Source organism: Pavona decussata, unplaced genomic scaffold (genome assembly GCF_977016875.1).
Source record: "Pavona decussata unplaced genomic scaffold, jaPavDecu1.1 SCAFFOLD_234, whole genome shotgun sequence".
Taxonomy (NCBI): Eukaryota; Metazoa; Cnidaria; class Anthozoa; order Scleractinia; family Agariciidae; genus Pavona; species Pavona decussata.
In genome coordinates, this window is record NW_028145639.1 from 2,051,359 (window position 1) to 2,077,831 (window position 26,473).

At 38.3% G+C, this 26,473-nt stretch overlaps 2 protein-coding genes across 3 annotated transcripts; both read right to left on the reverse strand.

Annotated features, from left to right (window-relative positions):
* Positions 1-2,786: 2,786 nt before the first annotated feature.
* On the reverse strand, positions 2,787-5,784 carry LOC146458101 (adrenocorticotropic hormone receptor-like). Its single transcript, XM_085091247.1, has one exon. The coding sequence runs from the start codon at positions 4,904-4,906 to the stop codon at positions 4,013-4,015; it is 894 nt and encodes a 297-aa protein (XP_084947373.1). The 5' UTR covers positions 4,907-5,784; the 3' UTR covers positions 2,787-4,012.
* Positions 5,785-6,734: 950 nt separating this feature from the next.
* On the reverse strand, positions 6,735-21,618 carry LOC146458102 (uncharacterized). 2 transcript variants are annotated; one of them, XM_085091238.1, is made up of 12 exons: positions 21,415-21,618; positions 19,316-20,173; positions 18,391-18,519; positions 17,263-17,310; positions 16,052-16,231; positions 15,814-15,906; positions 14,601-14,731; positions 12,998-13,267; positions 12,548-12,608; positions 11,664-11,789; positions 9,092-9,148; positions 6,735-8,554 (listed from the first exon to the last, which is right to left on the reverse strand). In XM_085091238.1, exons 1-12 carry the CDS (start codon positions 21,574-21,576, stop codon positions 8,444-8,446), a joined length of 2,226 nt encoding a protein of 741 aa, XP_084947364.1. In that variant the 5' UTR covers positions 21,577-21,618; the 3' UTR covers positions 6,735-8,443. The 2 variants fall into 2 exon arrangements, with proteins under 2 accessions (XP_084947364.1, XP_084947363.1); XM_085091237.1 differs by lacking the exons at positions 6,735-8,554; positions 9,092-9,148 and adding an exon at positions 10,446-11,027.
* Between the last annotated feature and the right edge of the window lie 4,855 nt (positions 21,619-26,473).

Consider the following 26,473-nt stretch of genomic DNA (forward strand, 5'->3'; position numbering starts at 1 on the left):
CTAATATTCTTCAAGGAAAGACGTTTCACTGTCCCCGCGACGTGACGTACAAAATTATCCACCGTCGTATAACTGATGATCGTAGTCTAGGTTACTACAAGAACTTGAACTTCGTACAGGTTGGATGCAGAACTAGTCCAAAAACAACATAAGAGACATTTATGAAGCTTACCCGTGAGTTGACGTGGAAAGCCAAGATACGACATGGATCACCTGTTTTTCGAAATTGACACCTAATGGAGCAAAACTTTGTTTTTTGTAGGGTTGCATCTTTCACACGCTAAAAATATTCAACAATTATTTAGAAGCCTCTTGGTTAATTTTCAAAGCGAGCATGATACTTGTTTGTACTTCAATTGTTGATTGACGTCTTTGGGTATCATGGCGCGTTATTATTGTGAAAATCCAACATTTCAAATCAAGAACGGCATACACACAGCAGACGTTTCTTAATCAAGCGACACATATACAAATCAAAGAGCGTGCACTTGCAATGACCAGCCTGTCTGCCTTACTTTCTCAAATCAACGCTTACATACTGGTCGAGCGAACGACATACGAATCAAACAGATGGTTTCCAAATGTAATAATGTAATAATGGAATGGAAGCTTCACATAACGAGCCAATCTCGTATCCAGAGTCCTCAGGCTCTTTGGTCAGCGGTAACTGGCAATCTGATAAAAATACAACATTTTCAAAACTGACAGCCTAAGCTGTTTTAAAATAGCTTATGGGTGTTTAAACTGTTTATTCATTTTCTTGCTTAGTCTTTATTTCATTCTTTCTTTCTTTTTTCTGATTTAGTCTTGCACATTGTTCGTGGAAAGGATACAGGAAGTAAAGCCAGTGAATTTGCTTCGCGAACATAACACCTGCATTATTCAGCAACCATAGATTATTTCAATTTACTGCTCTCACTGACAGGACAAGGAGAAACAAGTTATGAATTTGCCTGTTAACAGCAGTCTTTTATCCCAGTGATTATAACAGCCTCTGATTTTATTTTTTGTCATTTATTAATTGCTTTACCTTTAAAATACTTAATGAATTCAAGTCACGAAGAAAAATAAGGGTCTGTCTCTGTGCATAAAATGAACAGCAGGTGTTCGCTTATGTAAAGAAGATAATATTCAAACCTGATGAAAGCAGACGTGGTTACAAGCAGCGTCAGGCTCGATCCTTCAGATAGAAAACAAAGCCATTGCCAGTAACTTGTAATCAACACATATAAAAAAACAGGCATTGAGGTAGTTTAGCTAGAGTTGTTCTCCAGAAGTAAGCCATACAACATCGATCACTTGTTTACCCAAATGAATAATTAAAACGAGATGGAAAAATTTATGGAAAGTTACTTTTTAATTTCCTTTTAGTCCATCCATGACACTCTTTGATTCGGCTACGTTAGTTGTCAAAGTGAAAACGAGTATGCTATTAAATGTTGCTTTAATTGTTGGTCACTGAAGCCGGAAATCACTTATTTGCATAATTGGTTTTTGTTGACAAAATTTAAAATTTAAGACCAAATATTAAAAACAAGACAATTTGCTAGAGTGTGCCGATAAGAAGATTGGCTCCTAGACTGCGGAATTCAGGCGCTGAAACTCTACTAAGAACAGTAAAAAGTGAGCTTAGCATAGATCTAATTGTGCTGTTTTCTGTCCCCAGGCTTAAAATAGTTAATATGCAAAGGACGTTCTATGTCGGAGGCAATTCACGCGACCAGCATAAGATCATGGGCTTGGCGAAACCCGTTCAAGCCTCACTGATGAGAAATTTTCACTGGAGATTCAACATGAAGCGGTAGTTTAAAGAGCCTAAGAGAATTGAAAAAGATCAATTGGTTACGAGAGGCTTTGTTTATACACTGTTCGGTTGCGATAACCTCTCTTTTTTCAGCTATCACCACAAACTGTGCTTTATTCGGCTTTCTTTAAAAACACAAAGCTGACAACTTCTGTACGACACGGTGCACATGTGTGGATATTAGAATTTTCTTGCTTGTCTAAAAACAAGCATATTTCATCCCACAAATTTTTTGGGGTGCCTCAGTGGTCATAATATCGACAACCTTTGGAAATCTGAAATCAAGTGTTTTTTTTTTTTTTTTTTGGGGGGGGGGGGGGATAGTGTGGAGAAAAGATCAAAAGTTGCTTTCATCCGGGAAATTTGATGACCAGTAAGGAAGATCGGGAAATTCTCTCCGTATCCGGGATACTCCCACATAAATCCGGGAGATATATGGGTGTCTACTTCCACTGTCTACTTTTTTTTTTTTTTAGAATTTCGTTCGCAAACTAAAAATTTAGATTTGCAATCTTGTGACTTATGAATGGCTTGACTCTGGCAAGGAATTAAATGACAGAACGAAAGAAACAAGCAAACTGCGTTACACCACTATTCGCCCAAGATATTCCTTGAGCAGCGGTTAGTCGCGATAATTTATTTTTTGATATACATCATTTATGTACATTTCCCATTATTCCCTCTTCACCTTTCATAAATACATTTATAGACTAAAGGGTTTTAACAGGGCAGTTGTCTCAAGCTTGAAACTCTTTAAAGTAAACAGTTTAATAGTTTAAACGTTGTGCACATTCTCCCTTATCAAGCGGACGCCAGAAACGTGAGTTGCTTTGCGGCGTTTTCTGCCGTTGATAGACATTTTCGCGATTTTTGACGCCTGCATCTTGACTGGGGGAGGGGGGGGGGGTAAACACCTGTAAAATAAAAGGAACTGTATGGACGTGTGGCCGATTTTGAGCCTCCGCTCCAATATGTGTTTTAAAGGAAATGTCATAGGCTCATTTTTGATAAATAAGGAGGGAGTATTCAAGTTGCAATGGCCGTACAACGGAAATTTAAAAACTTCATACAAACCCTCCTGATCAACAAATGCAAATTTCCTGCGAAATTATAAGCCGCATGAGAAGATTTCTAATGACAGTTTATGAGTGCTGTACTCTATGTATTGTGCTAATATTCAATCAGGTAGATGATGTATATAAAAACAATTTTTAAGTTTGTCGATTTCGAGCGTAGTTACAATGTCTCAAAGTTAGCCAACATCCAACACAATATTAGCCATGTTTGTCTCCCAACCAAGATAGCGTCTACGAAAAGGTCGATTGACGAAATGTATTTGGGTAAACATCTGCGTTTTAAAAACGCGTGCATCACTAGTGACAGTTGCCACAGCGCATTGAAAACAAAAGTCAGTAAGACTTTCAGGAATAGAGGCAGCGTTCACACTTTCCCAAGGCAGGGTGAAATCCAGCTATCTTCAAAAGTTAGCAGTTTACGCAAAGAACAGTAATGCTACATAAACAAGAACATTTACAAATATATGCGCACGAATGCCGTCAAAACGGCGAGGTTGAAGCAATCGACCATACATCATGTTTGCATTTTAGAGAAAGAGAACCACCGGTGCTGTTTTCAATATCCAAACGTTTACACCGTTTGAGTTTTCACTGGCTTCTTTTCAATTCTGGTCAGGTGACTTACCAAGTACTGTTGCGACTTAAAATTTTAAAAACCTCTTCCGTGGAACAAACATGACCATACAGGAGCCTGAGGAGGTGCAGCCTATTTCCTAGATAGGATGTGTAGGAACTTTCCATTGCACTATTTGTCTCTCTCCCCCCTCCCACTCTCATACAAGACATCTGCTTCAACTGAGTTGTTAGCTACTCACTGGGATTCGTTCGCGTTCTATGTATGCTGTTCATAGTGAACCTCCTCGATCAGTGACTTGTACTAAAAACCGATCGTCAGTACTTTCGCAATCTGATAAAAGAAGTACTACGTACTTGCATGCCTCTTGTTTCTCGGTTATGAAGGACACGTATTTGTAGCTAAGATGAGGGCATTTCGTTGAAAGTGAAAAAGAGAAAATTCGTACACTTGAGCTGTGAGTTGTGTATATAACTATGATAACCATTCATTTCTTCAGGAGAAAATTATATTTCAGAAGAAATCACAAGCACGTTGTTTAGTTGGTGTATCCTTTCCTCAGTTCCCACTTGAGAATGCGTTTCGCAGTATGTTCATGATATTGTGTCGAATATCTCTCATCTTCCAGCAGTAAATCAGAGGATTGAGAGATGAATTCAGGAATAACAGGGTTATAGAGTAACGCTGTATGATGGTAAGCAGAGGTGCAGAGCTACCGGTTATAGCAAAAGTCCACAAAACACAAGTGTCTGGTAAATAACAAAGCACAAACACAACATAAACGTAAATTGCAGTGACTGCTGATTTTTTGAGCCTTCCAAAATTCGCCATTGCAACATTCTGTGCTAGCTGCTGTACTTGAAGAGCGTGGATCTGCTGTTGGTGTCGTCGTACGGCCATGTATATCTTGCAACTAAGCAGTGCTACAGTTATTACGCAAGAAACAAAAATGATGGCAAAAATCACGTAAATAATATTCACTGGGATCCACAGCCTAACCAACGTAAGAAATACACTGAACAGCCAAATTGCAGTTAACACAACAACAATACGTTTAAGCGTCACTAGTTCGTGGTATCGGAGATGAAGATGAATGGCCAGAAATCTGTCTACACTCAGAGCTGTGACACCAAAGAACGAGGCAAACACAAACAAATTCAAAGGGACGAGAAATACCTTGACGACAATATCATTATGAGCTAGATTGTTTACAGCGTTTTGTTCCAGCTCCATGATAAGAAGTGCAATGTGCAAAGGTTGCACCAGTAAACCAACGCCAAGATCAGAAACAGCCAGACTCAGGAGTAATGTTTTCAAAGTCTTTGGTAACGATGAAGTTTTTCTTATCGCGAGGATTGAGACGCTGTTCAACATGGTGGCGGTACAGCATAACAACGCGTTCAAGATGCAGTTAGCGATGTAAAATGAGCGGTATTCTTCAGCTACAGCCATTGAAAATATAAAACAAGTTGAAATGTATATTTTTTCCGAAACTTAAAAAATTTAAGTTTGAATTTTAATAGTCACGACGCTTCCTACTAATATTCTTCAAAGAAAGACGTTTCACTGTCCCTGCGACGTGCGACGTGACGTACAAAATTATCCACCGTCGTGTAACTGATGATCGTAGACCAGGTTACCGCAACAAGATGGAAACAGAACTAGTGTAAAAACAACAGAAGAGACATTTGTGAGGCTTACCCGTGAGTTGCAGTGGAAAGACAAGCTGCGACATGGATCATCTGTTTGTCCAAATCGGCAGTTAATTGAGCGAAACTTTGTTTTATATAGGGTCATGTTTATCACATGCTAAAAACAATTGACCAATTATTTAGAAGCCCCTTCGTTAATTGTCAAAGCGAGAGTGCTATTTGCTTGTTCTCCAATTGTTGATCGACGTCATTGGGTATAATGGCGCGTTTTTACTGACAAAGTTCAACATTGCAAATTGAGCATCATTTACAGACCTTGACACAGCAGACGTTTCTAAATCAAGCGACATGAATACAAATCGGAAAACGTGTACTCACAATGAGCGGTATTTTTGCGTTACTTTCTCGAATCGAAGATAGTCTGTACAAATTGAGCGTGCGATTTACTTGTCGAACGAACGACATACAAATCCAGACGGTTTCCAAATGAAATCGAAGCTTCAGAAAACCAGCAGACAACCCATGATTCCTTGCAGGGGTGATCTATGTCCGCTGCTCATCTAGTTCGCGGGCCCGGAGAATCTCTTCTCTTACCACGTGGGTGAAAACACAGGTAAACGAAGTTTCATGAGTTGTAGTGGAAAGCCACGATACGACATGGATCACCCCTTTTTTCCAAATCGACAGTTAAATTGAGCGAAACTTTGTTTTAATATATTAATAAGGTTGCATTTGTCAGATCCATGAGAACTTTCAATGTGAAAGTAAGTGCTGGCATTGCAGCTGGAATAAAATACTGACAATACAACAGTGAATACAATACGAAATGAGATTAAGTAGAGTAAAAGCCCACGAAAAATAAAAGATAACGGGTGTTATTCGTATTCACGAAACCCTGTCGGCGTTTTCCATATTTTATGCAGTAAATGTCACAACAATTAAGCTTATGTTCTTCAGAATACGCTAGCCGCCTTTCGCCAGCAATACAAATCCGTTTTGAATACTGTGCTCGAGAAGTTTTCATTTTTCTCTACGGCTGAAAAACAATTTGACTCGACGGTCGAATGGATGATCGCAATGGGCGAGAACGACTCAGATTTCGCCTCAAAGTTCAGACATCCATTTGATACGACATAAGGATGATACATCTTAACTTTGGAGGTCTTCGTAAATCTGGTGCCAGGAAACGAAGACGAGAAAGTAATGACCTCGATATGTTCCATATTCAGTTTTCTTCCTTTCCTAAACAGTTAACTGCTCAATGTACATCATTAAATCCCCGCCATTACCTTATATTCTCTTGGTAAAAAAAATAAATAAAATAATAATAATAATAATAATAATAATAATAATAATAACAATAATAATAATAATAATAATAATAATAATAATAATTATTATTATTATTATTATTATTATTATTATTATTATTATTATTATTATTATTATTATTATTATTATTATTTTTATTATTAATTAATTAACTTAGGGGTGTGGAGCTGCGATTTATTGGGTAGAGGACCTGTTTATCTCTACTGGGTAAATGCACTAGTTCTTGTTTATTTAGTTTTGTTTAAGCGCAAGGTCGCCTCCCTGTGGTAACATGATAAAAGCTACCACCCAAAAAGTTTAGTTAAAATATAGTTTTATTGACAAAATATAAACTTTCTGTATATCATATATTAATATAGTTTTCCCATGAATTATGTCATTATGTAACATATTATATGGAACTACAATAAAACTGAAACAAGAAATTTTTTCACCCTCCATTACAAGTAGTCCTCTATTTCTCTCAGGATTGGCAAAGCGAGTGAAACACGCAAAACACTCGAAAATGGTTCGCTATTCTCCCTTAAAATTAGGAACGATTTGTAGAAGTTACATTAGAATCTTACGTGCGCCGATAAAATTACTGTGGTCACAGATCTCGACACAAGAAACCAATATGGCGTCAGTGTGTCCATCCTTTCTCATTTTGTTTCTTTGTTTGCTTGTTTTATTTTTCCTTTTCCTTTGACGCTTTTCTTTCTTGTCATCTCTTTTTATTACTAACAATAACATCAGGTTGACAATAAAATCCTGACTTGTGAAACAAACTGAATCTTAGAAACAACTGTACAGTTGCCATATTTGTAGAGCTTCTCGATATATTTATAACGAACTGAAATTCAACAATGCATCGTTCATTTTTCCATTATTGCATTGATTTCTTCTTTTGTACTCGATTGTTTTAAAGAGTATTATTTGCTAACATATCGAGAAAGAGCGAAAGAAAAATCCTGGAGACATTTGCACGCAAGAAGTGAAGTATACTTGTTGAGTTCATGTAAACACCTGGGACTTCCCAGCGCCGGAAGCTGTAGGTCATGTGACCATTCGAGTGGAGTTGTGTCGTTAATGAGCGAGTGCTTACAGCAACTGGGTCTTGTTCGGTCTTCTGACCTTAGTGGCCCTTAGTAATACTACAATACTGTAAACAGCACTGCTAACAGCAGCAGTTAATCTTACGAGAATAGTAAATGTAACAAAAGGAACATTGCTGCTAAAATGAACAATCTGAAAAGCAAGTGTAAACGCTCTCTTGAGGTTGACGTGACGTATTGAGGTTACAAGTACTACATGATACTACGATCGAATCAACTTTGTTAATTGGATTTTTTTTGCAATAATTTTTTATGACATGGCTAACATTTTGAGCTTGATAAGGTACCATGAATCATGGACCATTTTTGTATTCTCGGTATTGAATTGGGTCTAGCTTGCAATAGAGGCTATTGCGGGGAAATTTATATTAAAGAAAAAACATTTCCTTGTGAAATGATTCCCCCCTCGTGTGCAAGCTACTTCAAGGTCAACACCGAGAACATTCCCCCCGCCCCAATTTCAATGATGGAAAAATAGCTCGTTCTACTTTGCGCGTGAATTCCTCATTGATTTTGGGGGCAGGGAGGGTTTAATTCCTTTTTTTTTTTTTCTTTAATTCTGTCCAAGATTGAATCTTGGACAATCAAATGAAAATTAAGACCCCCTCTCTATTTTAATGATGGACAAATGGCGTGGTGTTCTTTGCGCGTGAATTCATCATTGATTTTGAGGAGAGGGCATGGGGGGAGGAATTTTTTTAATTCTGTCCAAAATTGTAAATTGCAATAAAATATTTGCAAATCAATTGATTCCTCGCTTAAGCCTCGTGTCCAAGCTCAGTCTAGTTCAATACTGAGAACACGAAAATTGTCCATAATGCCAAATTTAGTACCAGCGGAAATTAGTGAGGATAAAGTAGATTGTTAGCTGTAAACTCAAAAGGGCGCGGATCAAGGTCGATTCTCAGTATTCACTTCATGGATAAGTCACCATCTTCACTCGTAAGAAGCATATGAACCCTCCGAGAAAGTTCAGGTCCAATCCTTCGACTTGAGGCCAGCACTCCAGCTCCACGACGGACCTGGAAACGAAGCAATGAAACGGTTTACTGCAATTTGAAAGACCAATGGGTTATTGTGTGTTTGTTTGCTTGAACGTGATCGCCGGCGTCGTTTGAATGCTGCGTTTTTCTATGCAAACAGAATAAACGCTCCTGACATTTTAATTTACCTAACTTCAGACAATGCCATCTTTTACAAGAGCTAACCAACTTTCCTCTGCCCAACTTTTTCTCACCTCTAGTTAAAGGGAAAGTCTCGTTAACCTTTACGCAATAAGAGGTGGTTTAAAATAGAATTGAGCGACGCAAAATATCTATCAGTTAGTCCGGTACACGCCAGAGCACTGCGCATTGATAACAGCCTGTTCGGATGTCCATCAATTAATAATTAACCCAATTATAATAACCTCTCTTTTTTATATATCAATCCATCCCTTTTCTTCTGCTCTAGAAACATTCTAAATGATGCGAAAGTTCTGAATGTTTTAGGTGGACTTGCACCACTGACATTTTTTGGATTGCTTAAAAGTTAAAATACCACAGCTGTCAGAAACATACCAAAATGTCTTGAAGGAGTTTGGCTGCTTCCTCCCTGCTTCCACACCGTTTATACGCCTGGCAAACAAAATAAAAAGTTAAACCAATCGTAGAAAAGAAGAACAGCAGGGTAAAGGCAACCGTTGATTGACTTTTGATAACAGTCTTGTTGGAATCAACATCTGCTACGCGTCTCGCATTGGACACCGCTTTCCCAAAGGGTTGGAAGCAAGGAACAGCTGTAGACATCATCGTTCTTGGTTATTTTCTGCAGTTCGTGGAATGTTCCGTCTAAGATTTCATCCCCATCATCTTTCAGTCTATAGACCGATACTTGACGCGCAAATCGTTTGTCCACGTACGGTAAACATTTCTTCCAAAAAAATTAAAAAGTTAAGATTTTTTGCAACGTTTGCTTCGCTTTGCTAATCCTTACACGATTGCAAATATGAAGCGAACTCGCTTGTGTACATAATTCACATACTGGCCACACCTTAGCTTCACTGGATTTAGTAACCTGAATCGGTTTCATCTTGATGCCCTGATCCGTTTAAACTTGAGTGGTTTGCGACTTGACTAGTTCCTGACCTTGTTTAGTCTGTAAAGCCACCACGAATGCATACTTGCTAAAAACGTCTACACATGTGAGAAGGTATTTGTAACCTTTGTTGTAGCGACTGAGGTTTTGAACAACGCAGAGATCAGCTTGAAACTGAGCGTTTATGCCAGGAACAATGACTCTACTTCGTTTGTAATGTCTACGGGCAGGTTTATGAAGCGTGTAAACGTCTTGTTGACTTAACAAATCCTGGACTTGTTTGCGAGAAATCTTACTAGTTCCTTCCTCTTTGACAGCTATCGCGGCTCTGTATACAGCATCCAAACCACTGACACTTACATGATGACTTGGTTCGAGATAGAAGCTTGCAAAACTGGGAGTTTCGTACAATAACGTTCGCAACGTAACAGGCAAAGACGCAGCGAATGCGATTAAAAATGCGTTCTAATCCTAGAGAGGACGAAGGCGGACAACAACCCATCACTTGTGAATTCTACAAAGGTTGAACGTATAAAAACTGTTCCTTCGATGTTGCTCACTTTTATTGCTACTCTCGCATCTGGGTAAGAGTGGGAACGAGAAATTCAAACAACAGTTCCCATTCTTCTAAGGTCAATCCTAGTTGCTCTGCGAAACACAAAAGAATAACACTAATCGTCCCCAATTCACTTGTGAAAAGACTTCATCACGAAGTTGTTTTAACTTTTGGAGATTACTTAAAGATCGCAAAATTCGTCCTATAGTTTCGCTATTTCACTTGTAGGGATGTTAATATCTATCTCTCTCGCCGGTAAAGGCTAAACTCTCTGGGAGACGTAAAGAAACGAATACCCATGTTAACCGTAAGACAGACAAACTCACTCTGATTGAAATTCAATTTCCTTGAATATAGCAAAGTCAAGGTTCATTTTTTTTTTTACTTCTCTTTCTTTTCTTACAATTGTGTATGAACATTCCACTTCAATCGGGTCAACGTTCATACGCTCTTTGTAAAGCGATTCGTTTGCTACAACCTCAAAGGAATCTTTCGTTTTCAGACCATTGGTTTCATCATAAAAAGCCTACAAGATGGGACTGTTAAGGTCTTCACCACAGTGTTCGATTTCCAGTGACGTGAGATACATGCTGGTCCAAGGGAACGTTAGCAGCTCAATCACGTAAGCTTCTTACGAATTGCTCAGCTTGAAGCCAAGAGTGCTGCAGACACTTGCTAGTTTTGTGGACAATATTCGTATCGATTTTCTCTCCCTTCGTCGTGGTAGTACATCCAGACATCTTCGTTCGATCCATCATGAGGCAAGAATGTTGTCTTTGACTTGGATGATGAATAGCGCAGCCATCACAGCGATTCACTTTCTCCTCGTGGATGACTATGTCAAACACTGCAGAATACGTAAGCTGCAACAGATGACCGATAATGCAGGTTATCCGTTTGCGTTGGACTTTCTCAACTTTGTCGACAGTTAACTGAGGTTTAACGCTCGAGCTGATCAGGCCGCTTGAAATCATCTTTGTGTTGCAAAGAAAACTCGTGATAACCTTAGCCTGAGATCGAATAGCGAAATGACGCGGTCAACAGAAAGCGCTTTTTTAATGGAAATTAAACTATGTCATCACGCATCCAAAAATAACTACAATTACCTATCAACCATGACTTTCATAAGATAAAAAAAAAACAGGGCATCGTTGAAAAACTGTCAAACCAGTTCATAACTTTTTGGTAAGTCTAAAATAGAACATGACGTCATCCGATTATAATGAATGTGTTCCATAGCACCTTAATGAGAATCCACCGCATTTTATTTATGAGATCTAGACAATAGCCTACGACGCCCCGCAAATTTATGAGATTCCCCCACAAAATAGGGGCTCAAAACATCCCTACCATACTACTGGCGTTCATTTTACGAGGCAAATAAACAATATATATGACTCACGCAAGTTTCAAGTGGGAAGACTAGTTCCCTCCCTAAAAGACGTATAATTTATGAAATCTAACACAAACAACAGCAAATCCTATTGTAGTACATGTACCTGTAGTAGACTCTGGGGGCTGGGGTACACGGCAACTATTGCGGCAGCCATATCTGCGGATACATTCCTGAACTGTTGAAAATACTGCTGCCAGACTTTCTTTAAACCCTCGCCTTCTTTTGACACCTACAAACATGAACAGACACAGCGTTTGCAGTGTATTATTTTATGACAGAATTGTTTTTTATTATTATTATTTGCTTCATTAAATCTTCGTGTTATTCTTGTATGAAAATCGAAAAACCAATTGCTTGTCAATTTTTTTCTTCCCCAGGTTTGAGGCATATAAAAGCATCAAATTTCACTTCTGGTGAAATACAATACTGCGCAAAATTTAGGTTTGAAAATAGTATAGCTGTAACATCAATATAGGATTGCTACTGATGTAAAGTATATGAAATGAGGATTGCTACTCTCGCGGTTTGTCTATTCCTCAGTTGTTTCATTCTGAACATTCAACATTCTCATTCATAATTTTTTCCATACAGTTTTCTTCCTTTGCAAACGAAAAACAACCGTCGTGAGGAATAGTGCAGGAGCTCTAAGCCTCGGTCTCTTAAGACAGTGGTGTAAATCTAAGATGGTACGGACCGAATTATTTTGCTGGACTTGTAGTGCTTTTTCTTAGCAATCCTTGTCTAATGAGGAGCAGGGATGGCGTTGTAGTGTGAGTACATAACTCCCACCATTATGGCCGGCGTAAGATTCCTTGACCCGGGGTTGACGTGGTTGGTTCTTCCTGCCCTGAGCGTTTTTCTCAGGGCTTTGTAACTTTTCCTTCGTCACAAAAGCCAACGTTCTAAATTGCAATTTCATCTGGAACCAGTGGACTACAACTTTGTCTTGTGTATGTTGTTTTGTTAATAAATAAGTCAATCTATTACCTTCACCGATCCTTTTTCTCCTCCTTCGACACAAAAACTAAACGTCTCCGGTTGCTTCTTTCTGTTGTAAAGAGTTCAAGAGAAAAGGAACTTAAACGGTTAAGCAAGAGCAACCTTAGTCATTAGAAAACTTAAATTGGAGGAGACTACCTTGCGGTCGAAAAGACTTAGTTGTAAAGAGTTCTCAACAGTAAACATGCCATAATCAAGAACATGAGTCAACCACATAAGTTGACGCATGATGGCGGATATGAGTCAATGCGTTCAAGACATAAGAGCTACCTCGTTTTAAAATATTTCATTCTTTGAGCCCGGGCACAAGAAGAGAAATCAATGGTTTGAACTCTCGTCCAGCTTTTGTCAACTCCTGACCAAGACCTATACAGTGTAAACGCTGAGAACCCAAGATTCCAAACAAACAAGGTTTCAGTTTGATTGAAAATGTCTTACTTGAAAGGGGCCTCCGCCACAGCTTTAGTGAACGAGCACAACATCTCAGCAAAGTCCTCCTCTGTTTCACACATGCGCACTCGGCAGTTTGGCTGTTTGAGCTGAAGATCAACCAGCGCCTCCTCCACTTCAACACGTGACACCATAACACTCCGCTCAGGCCCCTTCTTAGTCTTCTTCCGTCCTTTACCGCTGGGCTTTTCAGTGTCTGAGGAACTGGGACCGATAACCGCACTTCGAAACTGCCTCTGCTGAGTGAGCTTGACATCCCTTTAAGAAAACCAAAAAACTCATTAGAAAATAGTACAAAATGTAAAAACTAAGATTTCCTTAATTCAGGGTTGCCGCCTATCACAATAATTCCCTGACTTTTCAGTGACTACAAGCAGGGCTCAATGTCCATAGAAGAAAATTTCTCTGCCAACATCACCAGCGATGAAACCACAGAAATCAATTTCTTCGTAAGTGTCTTTTGAAACAACATTATCTTTGCCAACAAGGAAACCCTCTCCCAAACCAAGTGGCTACCCTAAAATAAAACTCCCTGACTTTTCACTAGCTTTGAGGTAGAATTTAGCATTTCCCTGACTTAACACAGACTTCCCTGACTTTTCCCTGACATTGAAAAAGTTCTGTCTTTCCCTGACAGTTAATAAGTTTAGTCGCACGTTGTACGTTTACTCAACCGTTCAATCGGATCGCCTCTGCATCACGTTGTTTACTCCATAGTCTCTCCCTATCCTTATGCAATGCCGATTCAGAAGGTATAATTTATACTTACGACTGTCGGGCAAGTCAAAATTATTCACGGATGCTTTATTTTTTTACGTTTAATTAGTTTAGTCGCACGTTGCTAATTTTCAATCGCTTTCTCATAACTTGAAAATGACCTCAGAGGGGTTGAAACGTCGTTCCTTTTTATCACTACAAGGCTGCTGCCTAAGAAAAAATTAAAGGAGCCCAGAAAGCCAAAAGCTGAGACGTTCGGAGCCCAACATGTGAAGTGTTAGGTGCTGCTGAAAACATTTAGGTGCCCAGAGCATTTTCTTGGGCACCCCAGGCTATCGGGCTCCTGTTAGGCAGTAGTCTTGCGCTAGTTTTTATCGTTTAGTGTTTTATCTATTATTTTATTTTATTTTATTTATTTATTTATTTTTTTTGTTTTGTGTTATATTTTTATTTTATTTCTTTAAGTACAATATGATTAATATTTGTCAGTACGAATAAAGTTAGTACGAATAAGTTTCCCATTGATGAAATCTTGACCCTGCCAAAGTTTTGAAAGAATTTCGCTAGGGCAAGAACGAAATCAGTTTGCATTACTTTTGCACAGTATTGTTCAATACTTTCAGTCTCTTATTACTGTTCACAGGTGCGACTTCCACGAAGCTTTACACTCAACATTATCCCTGCAATGAGCACTGTGTAACAAATGAAAGCTTATTGCAAGTATAGATGAAACCGGGAGCAAATCGCCTGCAATCGGGTTTGATCGCGGTTGTATCATGTATCACTCATAGTGAGTAATATTTTATTAGTCGCAGAAGCACTACATGTACGGCTGCAGTTCCCTCGCCACGGAAACTAAAAAAGTTAAACGTACCTGAAATACTTTTCAAGGCCCATGATAGCAAGCGTTACAACTTTCCCTGTAAAAATCTCAAGAGTTCTTTCACAGAAAGCAGACAAGGTTTCATCGTCAGTAATAACGGAAATTGAAGGATTTTGCATCTCCTGGAACAGAAGTTTGAACATCAACGTTACTGTATTTCAAAGAAAAAATGAGTTAGCCTGGGAACGCAGACGTATTTCCAGCTGTCGTTTCAGAACAAGGTTATTAGTTTAGTTTAGTTTAGTTAAATCCAGACGTAACTAATCGATGACGTACATTTTCCAGACTTTGATAGCCAGGAGAGTGAGTCAGACAACTTCTGAACATTTACTTTTCGGTAATTTCACCATCCATCATATCAATATGATGCATACCGTTTTGCTTTCCTCATAGATGGCCTATACATTATAATAGACTAGGGATGACTATGAATTCAGTTACTTTCCCCATTTAACCTGTCATGTCAATTCCTCTTTGCCTATCATTATCGTTGCAAACCATTGACTTAAAGATTTATAACAGGAAACTCTTGAATTATAATAAAGAGAAATGCTGCATAATAATAAGTGTAATCAATGAGTAATCAATAGGAAATCAATGAGTAGTCAATAGCATCAATGAATAATCAATGACATAGATGAGTAATTGATGTCATAAACGAGTAACCGATAGGCCACAAAATGTTTGTTCGATTAGTCACTGATGATTACCCATTCATCATCGCCAATAATCAATGACTAATCAGTTATTACCCATTGATTACTCATTGATGTCATTGACCATCAAATTATCATTAGTTCCAGATTTTCTTTTGCCCAGTATGCCTACATTGTATGCCACTGTGTCGTGCAAGTCCTTAGGCAGCGGTCAAATAGTTGAAGGAATCGGTTAAACAAAGACAAATGGACAGACAGGGAACAGAGTTTCGATAATCAAACACAACTATATTTCAATATGGCGATCCAATCACACAGTACTTTCCATGTGACCTGCCTGCACATACATTTATGACATGACCACATGACATGCTAAGTTAAACAATAACAAGGTTCAAACGTCAAGTTCAGTCTATTCGACACACCGACTGAAAAATTCATCTATCAAGAATATTTAACTTGTTGTACGTGGTCATGTTGTCTAAGTTATACTGATTAGAGGTAAAAGATGATGAGGACAGGTTTTGTTTTAACAATAAATAGCTCACCTCACGGAAATGAAGAACCATCTCGACAAACTTGAGTGCTGGCAGAAGGAGCATTGCATGATGTTCATTAACAAAAGTGGTCTTTGTTGAGATCTATGAAGAGGCAAAAAACATTTTTGATCATCAAACAGGGCATTATCCTAAAATAATTTATACCATTCTAAGAACATCATGATGAATGTAAAAACACAAACAAACAAACAAAAAGCAACTCGAGTTGGCCTTTATATAACTGTACCTGGAGTGTATCTGCTACATCATGTTCTAAAACAGCTCTCTGCCAAGTGATGCTGGCAGGAATACATTGTGATTCTATTTTATAGCCAGCACCTAGTAACTCCAATTTTTTAAATAGGATGCTCTCCTCAGGCAGCTGACCTCCGGGTAAAATATCAGGATCAATGGAGACCACTATTTGCTGTGAGGAGAATTTTAAACAAAATAATTCAGTGTAATCACGAAGATATGTAGGTCACCATTACCTTGAATCAAAGAGTAGCTGTTGAGGATTGTGTTTGTCGTGGCACTGTTTACTAGAGAGTACAAGTGTGACCATTCAAATGAAAGCTACTGAGAAGTACTTTCCTAAGGTGCTGGTGCTCCACATTTTTCTAATACCTGTTGCTTGCATTAATGTTGTAAATTAATATGCGGAAATAAAGAAACTTGAACTTGAAATTTGATGCTCTACAAGGTGGGTTCTCACTTTTGAGTCTGTGGATGGAATCCTAAAGTGTGACCATTCAAATGAAAGCTACTGAGCTGTTCTTACATGTACCTGTCATACTGTTTGTCATGCTGTAAAAGGCGGTTCTAAATTTTGAGTCAGTGGATAAAATCTTAAAGTGTGACCATTCAAATGAAAGCTACTGATCATGAGGAGTACTTTCCTGTGGTGCCATTATTATTCTGTACAAGGTGGTTAACTTTTAAGTTTGTGGATGAAATCCAAAACTGTGATCATTAAAATGAAAGCTGCTTAGCAGTACTTTCCTATGGTTCTGTTTAAATTATGCCATACAAGGCGGTTCTGATTTTTGAGTCTGTGATGAAATCCTGAAGTGTGACCATTCAAATGAAAGCTACTGAGCAGTACTTTCCTGTGGTGCCATTTACATGTATTATGCTCTACAAGGTGGTTCTAATTTTTAAGTATGTGGATGAAATCCTAAAGTGCGACTATTCACATCAAAGCTACTGAGCAGTACTTTCCTGGTGCTGTTTGTTATGCTCTACAAGGCAGTATTATGGAAAAAAAAAAAAAAGGAAATGGGGGACTAGCCACCTGCATGCACCATTTTTCACTCCATTTTCCCTTCCCTTCTCCAACTACACGGTACTGCGATAACTAGTAATTTACCTCAAATAAAACTGGTCATTAATTTCGTGCTATTCTGTGTTGCTCAGTGTTTGTTTCTACATTGTAAGTGTTTTAGTTTCTACTTTTACCTTGATGCAGCTATCCAAGCGATTACTCTTTTGGTTCATGCTGTCTGCCTAGATCACAAGAAAAGAAGGTCAAATAATTTGACAATCATTGTTATATGTACATGTAGCTACCATACATTTACAGAAGGTCAACATTTTCCAATCTAGTGAACAGCAGCTGAATGTACTATCACGTGGTCAGTTCTGATGGAAGATTTTTGCATGGTGAACTGAAAATACTTATTCCAGCCTATGATACAAACATTTATACAGTGGAAAGCCAAAAATCTAGCTCAATCAACACTTTAAACCATAAATCACCATTCAGATTCCAGCCTGTGATACAAAATTAATAATTAATTTTGCAATCAGGACACCAAAATCTTGCACTGTATTTAGCTTTTAAGCCCTGATGTCACCATGGATAATTTAGTTACTGTTCTTCGTATATTTTTTTTTGTGTGGAACAAAGAGAGAATTTGTTAAAACATCAAAGAACTTTTATGTTTAATGTTCAATTCCTTTACATGTATTCTCATCACCTGTTTGTTCCATCAAGCAGTGGTATTGTTAGGAGAAATTAGATGCTGGTTCCCTTTATGACTAAACTTGAACAGAGTGTTTAAATTGATTGAAGGGTCTGCAGTCATGGACATGTATATTAATTGTTTAACCCCTAATATCAAAGAACAAAATTAACTCTCCAATCTTTTCTCACCACTTTTCTTATAAACATACTGGGGAGAAGTCATTAAAATATCAACAAAATGCACCTTGATGGTCACATCCTTAATTCTCATGATGTCAGGGGTTGAGTAAGCATTGATGTTGTGCAGTTCCAGAAAAACTCCATACCCACCCATGGAAGGTCATCGGAAATTCCTGGGGGAGGGGGATCTTAAAGCCAAAATTTTAGAAGCAAACTATGAACCTAAACTGGAATTTCCTAGGGGAAGGAAGGGAGGGAGGTGCAAAACAAGAAACCTTTTGTGGGGGGGAGTATGGATATTTTCTGAAACTGCACATTACAAGGAGAAATTTGGTGTTCATCACTGCTCTAGGGCTTAAAGGGTTAAGTAAATTATGGCATTCATGAGCAGTATTAGAGCCAAACTCTGGCAGGTTTCCACAAAATAGAACACTTCAAACCTTTTTCAAAAGTTTCTCCTTGTCCCTCTGTGCTTTCATTTGTTCTTTAGCATGTTGCCTGGCCTGTTTTTCTTTCTCTTTTGCTTCCTTCCTCGCTTGACGTTCACATTCTTTAGCTTGTTTCTTTTTCTGCAGGATATTTCAGACACTCCAACATTAGAAAGATTCAACCACGTACACACACATATACATAAACAAAAAATACAGCACGAAATCAGTTGTGCAAAATTGCTTGAGATGGTTGAGAAAAAGGAAGAGATTTGATCATTACTCAAGCCAGAGCTTCCTCTCAGCACCCATATTTTTTATCTGTAAATTAAGGAATTAATTAATTTGTTTCTTCACTTATTTAATTTTTAACATTTCCCCAAAAGTAATTACTACACCTCCACTAGGGTGGAGCAGACAATAATTTATGGAGGTCCTGCTGTACAGTGTAAACTTAAACACTTGTTTGAGGCGCAACAAAAAATACATTGTGTCTAGAAGGCATTATAACCATGCAAAAACCTGTTACTTAATTGTTCGCTTTCCCAACAATTTGCCAGTACCAAGTCTACAATTCACACAACTGGACTAGCAAAGAGGAACAACAATATAAATTGAATGACCAGAAACCACTACAGGAAGGAAATGTGTTTTAAAAACACTGTATTAATCTTTTTATAGTTGTTGCTAACTTTACTGGAAATCATCTTCCTAATTAATGAAACGAATATGACAGTCACCAACAACAGTATTATTTTAAGAAGCACCTAAACAAAAGAAATCACATAAGACAAACAACTGTACAGAACTGCGTCTCATGGATTACAGCACAACTGTATAGCTGTTTAGTACAACCCTTAGCTATAGATGGTTACCTACCAAAGCCTCATGTCACTGTAAAGCTGTTAGCGCTTAGCTGTAAAAGGTTAATACCTACCAAAGCCTCATTCCTCTGGCTTATTATTTCCTCAGTTGTCCTCTTCTTTCTCTTTACTGGGATTTCACAACTGTCTTGTGAGTCTGTCTGTCTTTCTGCGCTAAGATCAGGCAAACAGGATTGGCTGGTGCTGCTAGTTTCACTTAATTGAGAAGAAGATCTACATGTCGATGGTAGAAAGCATAGAAAGTCGTCACTATCTTCACAGCTATCAGTATCATGATCAGAAATTGGTGAAGCCACAAATTTTGTCCCCTGTTTCAAACAAAATTCCACATTGTTAACATCCCCATTTTTCTGATACACAGTCTTGTCATTTTGGCTTTTGTATGATCCAACCACAATACAATCTGCAGCCTTACTTGCTGTTTGAGTTACAAAAGATGATGCGTGTGAGCTGATTACACAGTCAGACTTTTCTCTTACACAGATATCATCATCGTCATCGTCATCTGAGAATGAAAGGTCAACAACTGAGCTTGTCCTCTTGCCTTTTACAGCTCCTTTTTTCTGGATGCTATAACTCTCCTTACAATAAGATGCCACTCTGTCTGCCTGTATTCTTGATGAATGTTCTGTGCTGTTTTTACTTGAGTCCACGGCATGCATTCTGTTCTTCAAAGCACTAAACAAACTTTTCCTCTCTTGGTGAAGTATCAAAACATCATCATCCTCGTCATCTTCACTGGAATATTTGTCAGTGTCTTTAGAGTTGCTATGGTGACTTTCAAATGCCATTGTACTTTTCACAGACATTGTTGAATTCTTAAGCAAAGAATCAGTTGAATTTTTTGCATTATCCTGGGAACTCAGATCTGTTGGCAAGTTTTCAAAGTCAATATTAACAGCAGCAGGGAACTAAAATGAAATGAAAAAGCACATTCAGTCTGAGTAAAAGATGTATTCCTTAGAGAGACAAACTACAACCTACTTTACTAACAAGTATTGAGATTACATGTACATATATACATTTACCAAGCTGAGAAGAGCAGTCATAGTTCAGGTAATTTAAGTTTAGGAGTTACTGGATGAAAAAGCAAGAGATTTGCCACCGATAATAATAATAAAAATTTTAACTACCTTGTCTAGGGTAATGAAAACTACCACCCTGGAGGAACCAGTTCATCAGATAATGCATTAGTCAATTCCAACAGGAATGGGGGGAGGGGGGAGGCACCCACCTTTAAATTGTAATGAAAGCTTAAGCCTGGTTCACACTAAAGACATAACAACATAAGTGTGAATTTGCGCAAATGCAAATAGAAATTTATGTCAATGTTTTAGAGCAACATAACATAATGATGTAGCAGAAATATATAATGACATAAGCATAACAACATAAAGAAAAAACTGATCTTTTCTTGTTGTTATGTCCATGTCGTTTCGTTATTATGTTGCCAGTGTGCACCAGGCTTTATTCATGCCAAACTAAGTATCAGATGAGTCCTATTTCTCAGTAAATGAGGCAGTGACCACTGGTTTTGTGAATATTGATGTCCTTCTCAGACATGCTTAATCAAGAAATTATTTATTGCCTTTGCTGATGAGCTTATCATTTTAATGAAGCAACAATATTGCAAGGTGAAAATCTCACAACGGTCAAATGCCCGGAGGTCAGGACTAATGCCTGACTCCCATGACAGACAATGTTGAAAAATGACCCACTAATGCCCCCAGGGGGACACTCCTGGAACTGACTGGTAACTTTTGTGTTCTGAACGGTACAACAGTGTTGATGTTCATCCGAAACATGTTTTAGAAATTTACGCGTCTTATTTCTACTTCAAGGAAAACATTCAGTTCTATTGTTAACCTTAACCTATGCATAAACTTATTATGCTGAAGCTTTTGTTACTAATTTTATAGACTCTGGGTAATAAACTTTTTCGCCTGACAAGCTAATGCTGTGAGCGTGCACGTGTCTTGTTTTTACTTTCAGGAAAACCTACAGTTCTGTTGTTAACTTTAACCTACGCATAAACTTAATTATTTTGCTAAAGCTTTTATAAATTTTATAGACTCTGAGTAAAAAACTTGTTCGCCTGACGAGCCTGTAAGCTAGCGCGCAGCAGTAAGCGTGTGTTTGTTTTCATACCGACCTGACCATCTAAGATCCTGTTAATAGTCCGCGTAGGACTTCCAGTGATAACCAAATCCTTGGCCACATTCTTAGGATCGACATTAGGACACACTGCCAATACACTATTGATCATTGACTGGGGAATAGTTTTATAAGGGGAACAAACCTCCATGGTCGCCATGTTGGTTGTTGGATCCAGCGCTTTTTGGCGGAGCGCGCGTCGAAGGCGCGCACGCGGAGCACCACGGGTAGGGAAATATGGTAACTCATCGATGCGAGAAATTTTGTTATGCGCCCGTACGCAGCATCAGAGGATTACCAATGCGAATGGTAAACTTGCCTGCAACTGCCAACTGTTTTTAAGGAATAAAAACAAACGGAAATTTTCAAGAAAGCTAATTTATATATTCATTGAATATGTTGACTAACGTGGAAAGAAGAGAAAGAGAGGAAAAGAGAAAGAAAACGAGAAAACTGGCGACGATTAAGCAAAGTTCGACGTGAAAGAAAGCGACTGAGAGCAAATGCAAACAGGCGAAATATGAATGACGACTAACAGGTGAAACAGCAAGACAGAGCACGAGAAGAGAGAAGGAATTATACTTAAGAGCAGCGGAAGAAAGAACGAAAAAGAGACTAAATTATGCGGTAACCATAAGCAGGCTTATATAAATGCTATTAAAAAAAGGAATTGTGGAGCTCCGTTTTACGCTTGGCCAGATAGATAGATAGTTTAGATAGATAGTTTTATTGATATAATACTTGGCAGCCCGAAAGCTGAATTACGTATTTACATAGATACAAAACTAGCATTTATTTGCACTGCTGGCTCGTGCTAAAAAACTTTCATTAGACACAGGACAACCAGGCTAAAAAATGACGAGTTTGTATTAAACTCGGCAGAAGAGAAAGTTTGCGGGAACAGCAGTTACATGTATATTGTGTTTGTGCTAGAAATCAGTTTCCAAACTCGTGTTGACCTTAATCCAAATTACATCTGGAGTATAATCGATCATGAATGTCCCACGCTCTAAGCGCTCCGAGCGATCTTTCAAGACGATGTCAGGAAATTCCTCATAAGAGGTTTTTGGAATTACTGGGATACAAAATGGCTGTTAAATGATCGTGCGTCAGCGAAAGTTTCCAGAAATGTCTTCCCAAATTTGCTTAAAAAGATAAATCTTGCAGCTACCCCGCTTATTCTTATTCCAGAATACGGTCAATCGAACGCAACCTAATTTTTTTTTTTTTACATGTATCTACATGTAAAAATGTTTTATTGCCAATAAAATTGTGTTTATTAAACTTTCTACTACAGAAATGGAAGGAAACCATCTTGGTACTCTGGGGTAACATTAAAGTATTTAAAGTAATATGTTCTCGTTTGGTGCCCCTAATTATTCCTGATTGTTCCAAGAAAAATTTGTTCCAATTATTCTGATCAGCGATAATTAATGCGATCTAACAACTTGCAGTTCCTAAGTGGCTGTGAATCCTGTGACGAATGATAGATGTCACCATTCAACCAATAGGGCTCGCCAAATTTTTCCAGCCAGCCAATCAGACGAAAGAGTGAGCTTCATTCTGCGAGCCGGCAAGAAAACTTGCAAAATTCGCGCCCCTTTTTGTTCAACTTTTTTTACCTTGTTCTGAAGCGACCGTCGAATGAAGTTTTATTTTCTTCTCCGAGTTTTGAGCTAATTATTTCGTTCTGCAACGAGAACTTCACCGAGAACCATATATACAGAGTGCACTAAAGAAGGAGAAGACGGAAAGTAAACTTTGGAGACTTTGTTGGCATGGCAAGGTAAGAAATTATCGACAAGCAGTTTGCACTTTCAATGCAAATGCTGACGTTTGTTAAGTTTCATTGTGTTTTTTAAAGCTAGTACTTGTCTAAAGTTTGCTTTTATTTAATTTTTCTCAGCGTTTCATATGACCAGGAGGAAAGCTCCAACCTCCAAGGCTACGATTAAAGCGTTAAAAGTTACAAAAACGACGCAAAATGTTCTGTGAAGCCGGAAGACACCTTTACGCGTGGAAACTCGGCGGGGGAGAATTCGTGGCAAACTGAGAGTCTGACTCTGACAACAACTGTTAACATAAAAAACTAAGGTGAGGAAACTAGCACTCTCGATTTAATTTAATTAAATAAGAGTGGCAATAATTAAACAAGTTTATTTTCCCTCTTTAATCATTTTTTTCCTAAAACGGGAAAAGTTTGTGCTTTTAGTCAAGGCATATGCATGCAGCGCGAAAGCTTTCGATCAGTTTTGGAATTTGCGGGGAAAACAAACTGTTTACATCACGAAAAATAACGTTAACTATATAGTTAAAATACTCCCTGTAACACTATGTAGTTTGCCATTTTTGAAGCGAAATTATGTTATTTTGTCAGAACGTTTTTGACTTTGAGCAAAATTAGCGTATGTAGCAAGTTTCCATTCAATATTTAGTACAAACATGTTTTCTTGGAATTCCGCGGAATTTTTATTTCTTCTGCTCGAGTCGCAGAAACGCTTTAGGGGTTCTTTTACACATAAAACTAATGTCAAATTTTACGACCATGAATCTCCTTTAAAATTCAATTGTTCTTGCTTTTGCTAAACTTATGTCAATGTTAAACATCGTCATGGTTGCACGTTGAAAGGCCAGATTTCCGCACAACCCCATACATTTTAAAATTATGTATCCACTTTGCGACTCAAACTCTATTCGCGCTTGCCGTTTTTGCACGAGAGTTACTATGGCAGTCGTGTATGTGTAATTTATGTATTGGACAGTGCGGAAATCTTTCCTTCCTTTTGATCTAAAATTTCAATTTCTTTGATCTTTTGTAAATGAAAGTGTCTTCAGTTGGACTGATTTCTGGCTGTTAAGTTCTGTAATTTCTAGGCTCACTACTTCAGTTAAAGGATTTGGAGACTATCTGAGGAAGACCATTACAATTAAGTACGCAACTTGAACAGTTGCAAAACCAGAGTTTGAAAAAATACATTCTTGGAAGGGATTCAAACCTGTTCGAGGAACTCGAGCAGTGAATTTTTCTGTTCATGCTTTCTTTTCTCAACTGTGATAGCCTTACATAAAAATTATTCACCGACTGTTAAAACATATGATATTTCATATGTTCATTTGAATACATTTACACTTCTGTCAAGCAATTTTTTTTTACCGGAGCCTTAACGCGCTTCATCATTCTCAAAAATTTATACAAACAGTTATGTATCTAAACTCCTCTTTTGTTTTGTTTTCTAGAAAATAACTGATTCCTCTTGACATGCCATTGTCCCTGCCATGAACAACTTTTACCACTTCTACAACCTGGTACAACTTCTCTATGGACACAAATAAACTGTCTGATGTATCATGAATGGAAACTTCAAGCTCAAGCGGCAAGACAAAGACAAAGTCCGTCGAAGACCTTTTATGGTCTTGGTATCGTACCCTTTCAGATTTATTTTTTACTGGGGTAGGGTTAGTTAAGGGGGGTAATTAAGTTAGCTCTGAATGGAACCCAGCTCTCGTTTGCGACGTTTAAAATATTTTTTGTCGACTATTTAATTTCTTCAGCTACTGTTCGACAAATGGTCCTGCTCTTCGACTTTATAACTTTTTGAACCGTCCGCATGATTCGTAATTGGATTTTGTTTCGCTTTTTGAGTGATACTGGCATTTGAAAATTGGCATATTTTTGTTCCTTAGCATTTCGACTGATTGACTTTCAGATATTCACTTTTTTCGCTTTTCATGAGATTGGTAATTCGGTTTGAATGGCTTTTTAATCGAGTTTCCATTGTTTTCGTGCTCCGTCCGTTATCAGCTTTGCTGCTGTTTGACCGTCAGCGTGTTTTTCGACTTCTGCAAGTGTCAGTGGCCTCAGCTAAGTAGCAGAATTATCTCTGCAACTGAGGCAAGCCAGCCTGGGTCCATTCAGATTGCATATGCTTAAACGCTGTTCACTGGGCTCTTCAAGCCAATTGGTAACCTGCCTAACTGGTTTGAATGCCAAGTGTTGGGAAGTAATTGGGCTTAATTGAGTATGCTTAATTGAAGGTATGTTTCACGAGGTACCTCGTGAGATATGCCTTAAATTTCTGGTAAGTGTTTTTTTTTTTTTTTCACTCTTCAGCGTTTAAGCATCATTCCCCATAACAGCATGAGGTCGAAATCACTTCGAGATTCATGCACCACTGCCAACGACTGCAATACGCAGCCGGGTTATGGCTCGTCATGAGGTCGAATTTACTTCGACATTCATGCATCGCTGCCAACGACTTCGATGCGCAGTTTATGGCTCGTCGAATTTTTTTTCCGTGAAGTCCATTTCGATTCGCTTTTTATCTTGTGAATAACCAGTTTTATCACGGAAATTCCGTTTCGTTCTGGTGCTGTAGGTGTTTCCTCTCTTATAGCTGATTATTCGTGTCGGCTTCATCCTTTTTTTGCGACATTTTCTTCTGTGATCGACATTTTCAATTCGCTCTTTTTCTTCTGAAGGTCTAACTTTGCCACGGCATTTCGATCCGTTACGGTAGGCTCGTAGTTTTCTGCCCTTTCTTGTAACTGATCATTCCTGTCCACTTTTGTCTTATGATACATTTTTATTGCGACTTTTTTCCACAAATGGATTTTCGATTCGCTTTTTCTCTTTCCGTAGGCTCATGGCTTTCCTGTTACGATAGGCTTATAGCTTTTTCTCCACTACTGTTTTGCTAAACAATTTAACCACTTAAGGGCGATTCGCTTTTTCTCTTGTGAAGACGCAGCTTTCATAGCACCGATAATGAATTTCGATCTTAAACTGTAGGCTCATAGCTTTCCTGTTACGATAGGCTGATAGCTTTCTCTCCACTTGTGTCTTGTGTATTAATAGTGTAGCAGAGGTTCCTTATTAAGGTTGCTCAGTCATATCTTTTTCCTGGGGTGGGTAGTTGGCTTACTTTGGGATTGGGTAGGGTGGGTAGAACAGCAATAAATCCAAACGGTAGATTAGACGCGGGAGTTCATGTGATGCTAGACGTCACATGGGCTGGTCGCGTACATAACTGTTAAACTGTTAACATACGTTATTACTT

Excerpts from the sequence above, each read along its gene's own strand:
- LOC146458101 (XM_085091247.1), bottom strand. The coding sequence starts at position 4,906 with ATGGCTGTAGCTGAAGAATACCGCTCATTTTACATCGCTAACTGCATC.
- LOC146458102 (XM_085091237.1), bottom strand. The coding sequence starts at position 21,576 with ATGGCGACCATGGAGGTTTGTTCCCCTTATAAAACTATTCCCCAGTCA. Across the intron at positions 15,907-16,051 it reads ATGTAGCAGATACACTCCAG|ATCTCAACAAAGACCACTTT; the intron begins GTACAGTTATAT and ends GCCTCTTCATAG. Across the intron at positions 12,609-12,997 it reads GTGGCGGAGGCCCCTTTCAA|AAAGAAGCAACCGGAGACGT; the intron begins GTAAGACATTTT and ends TCTTTACAACAG.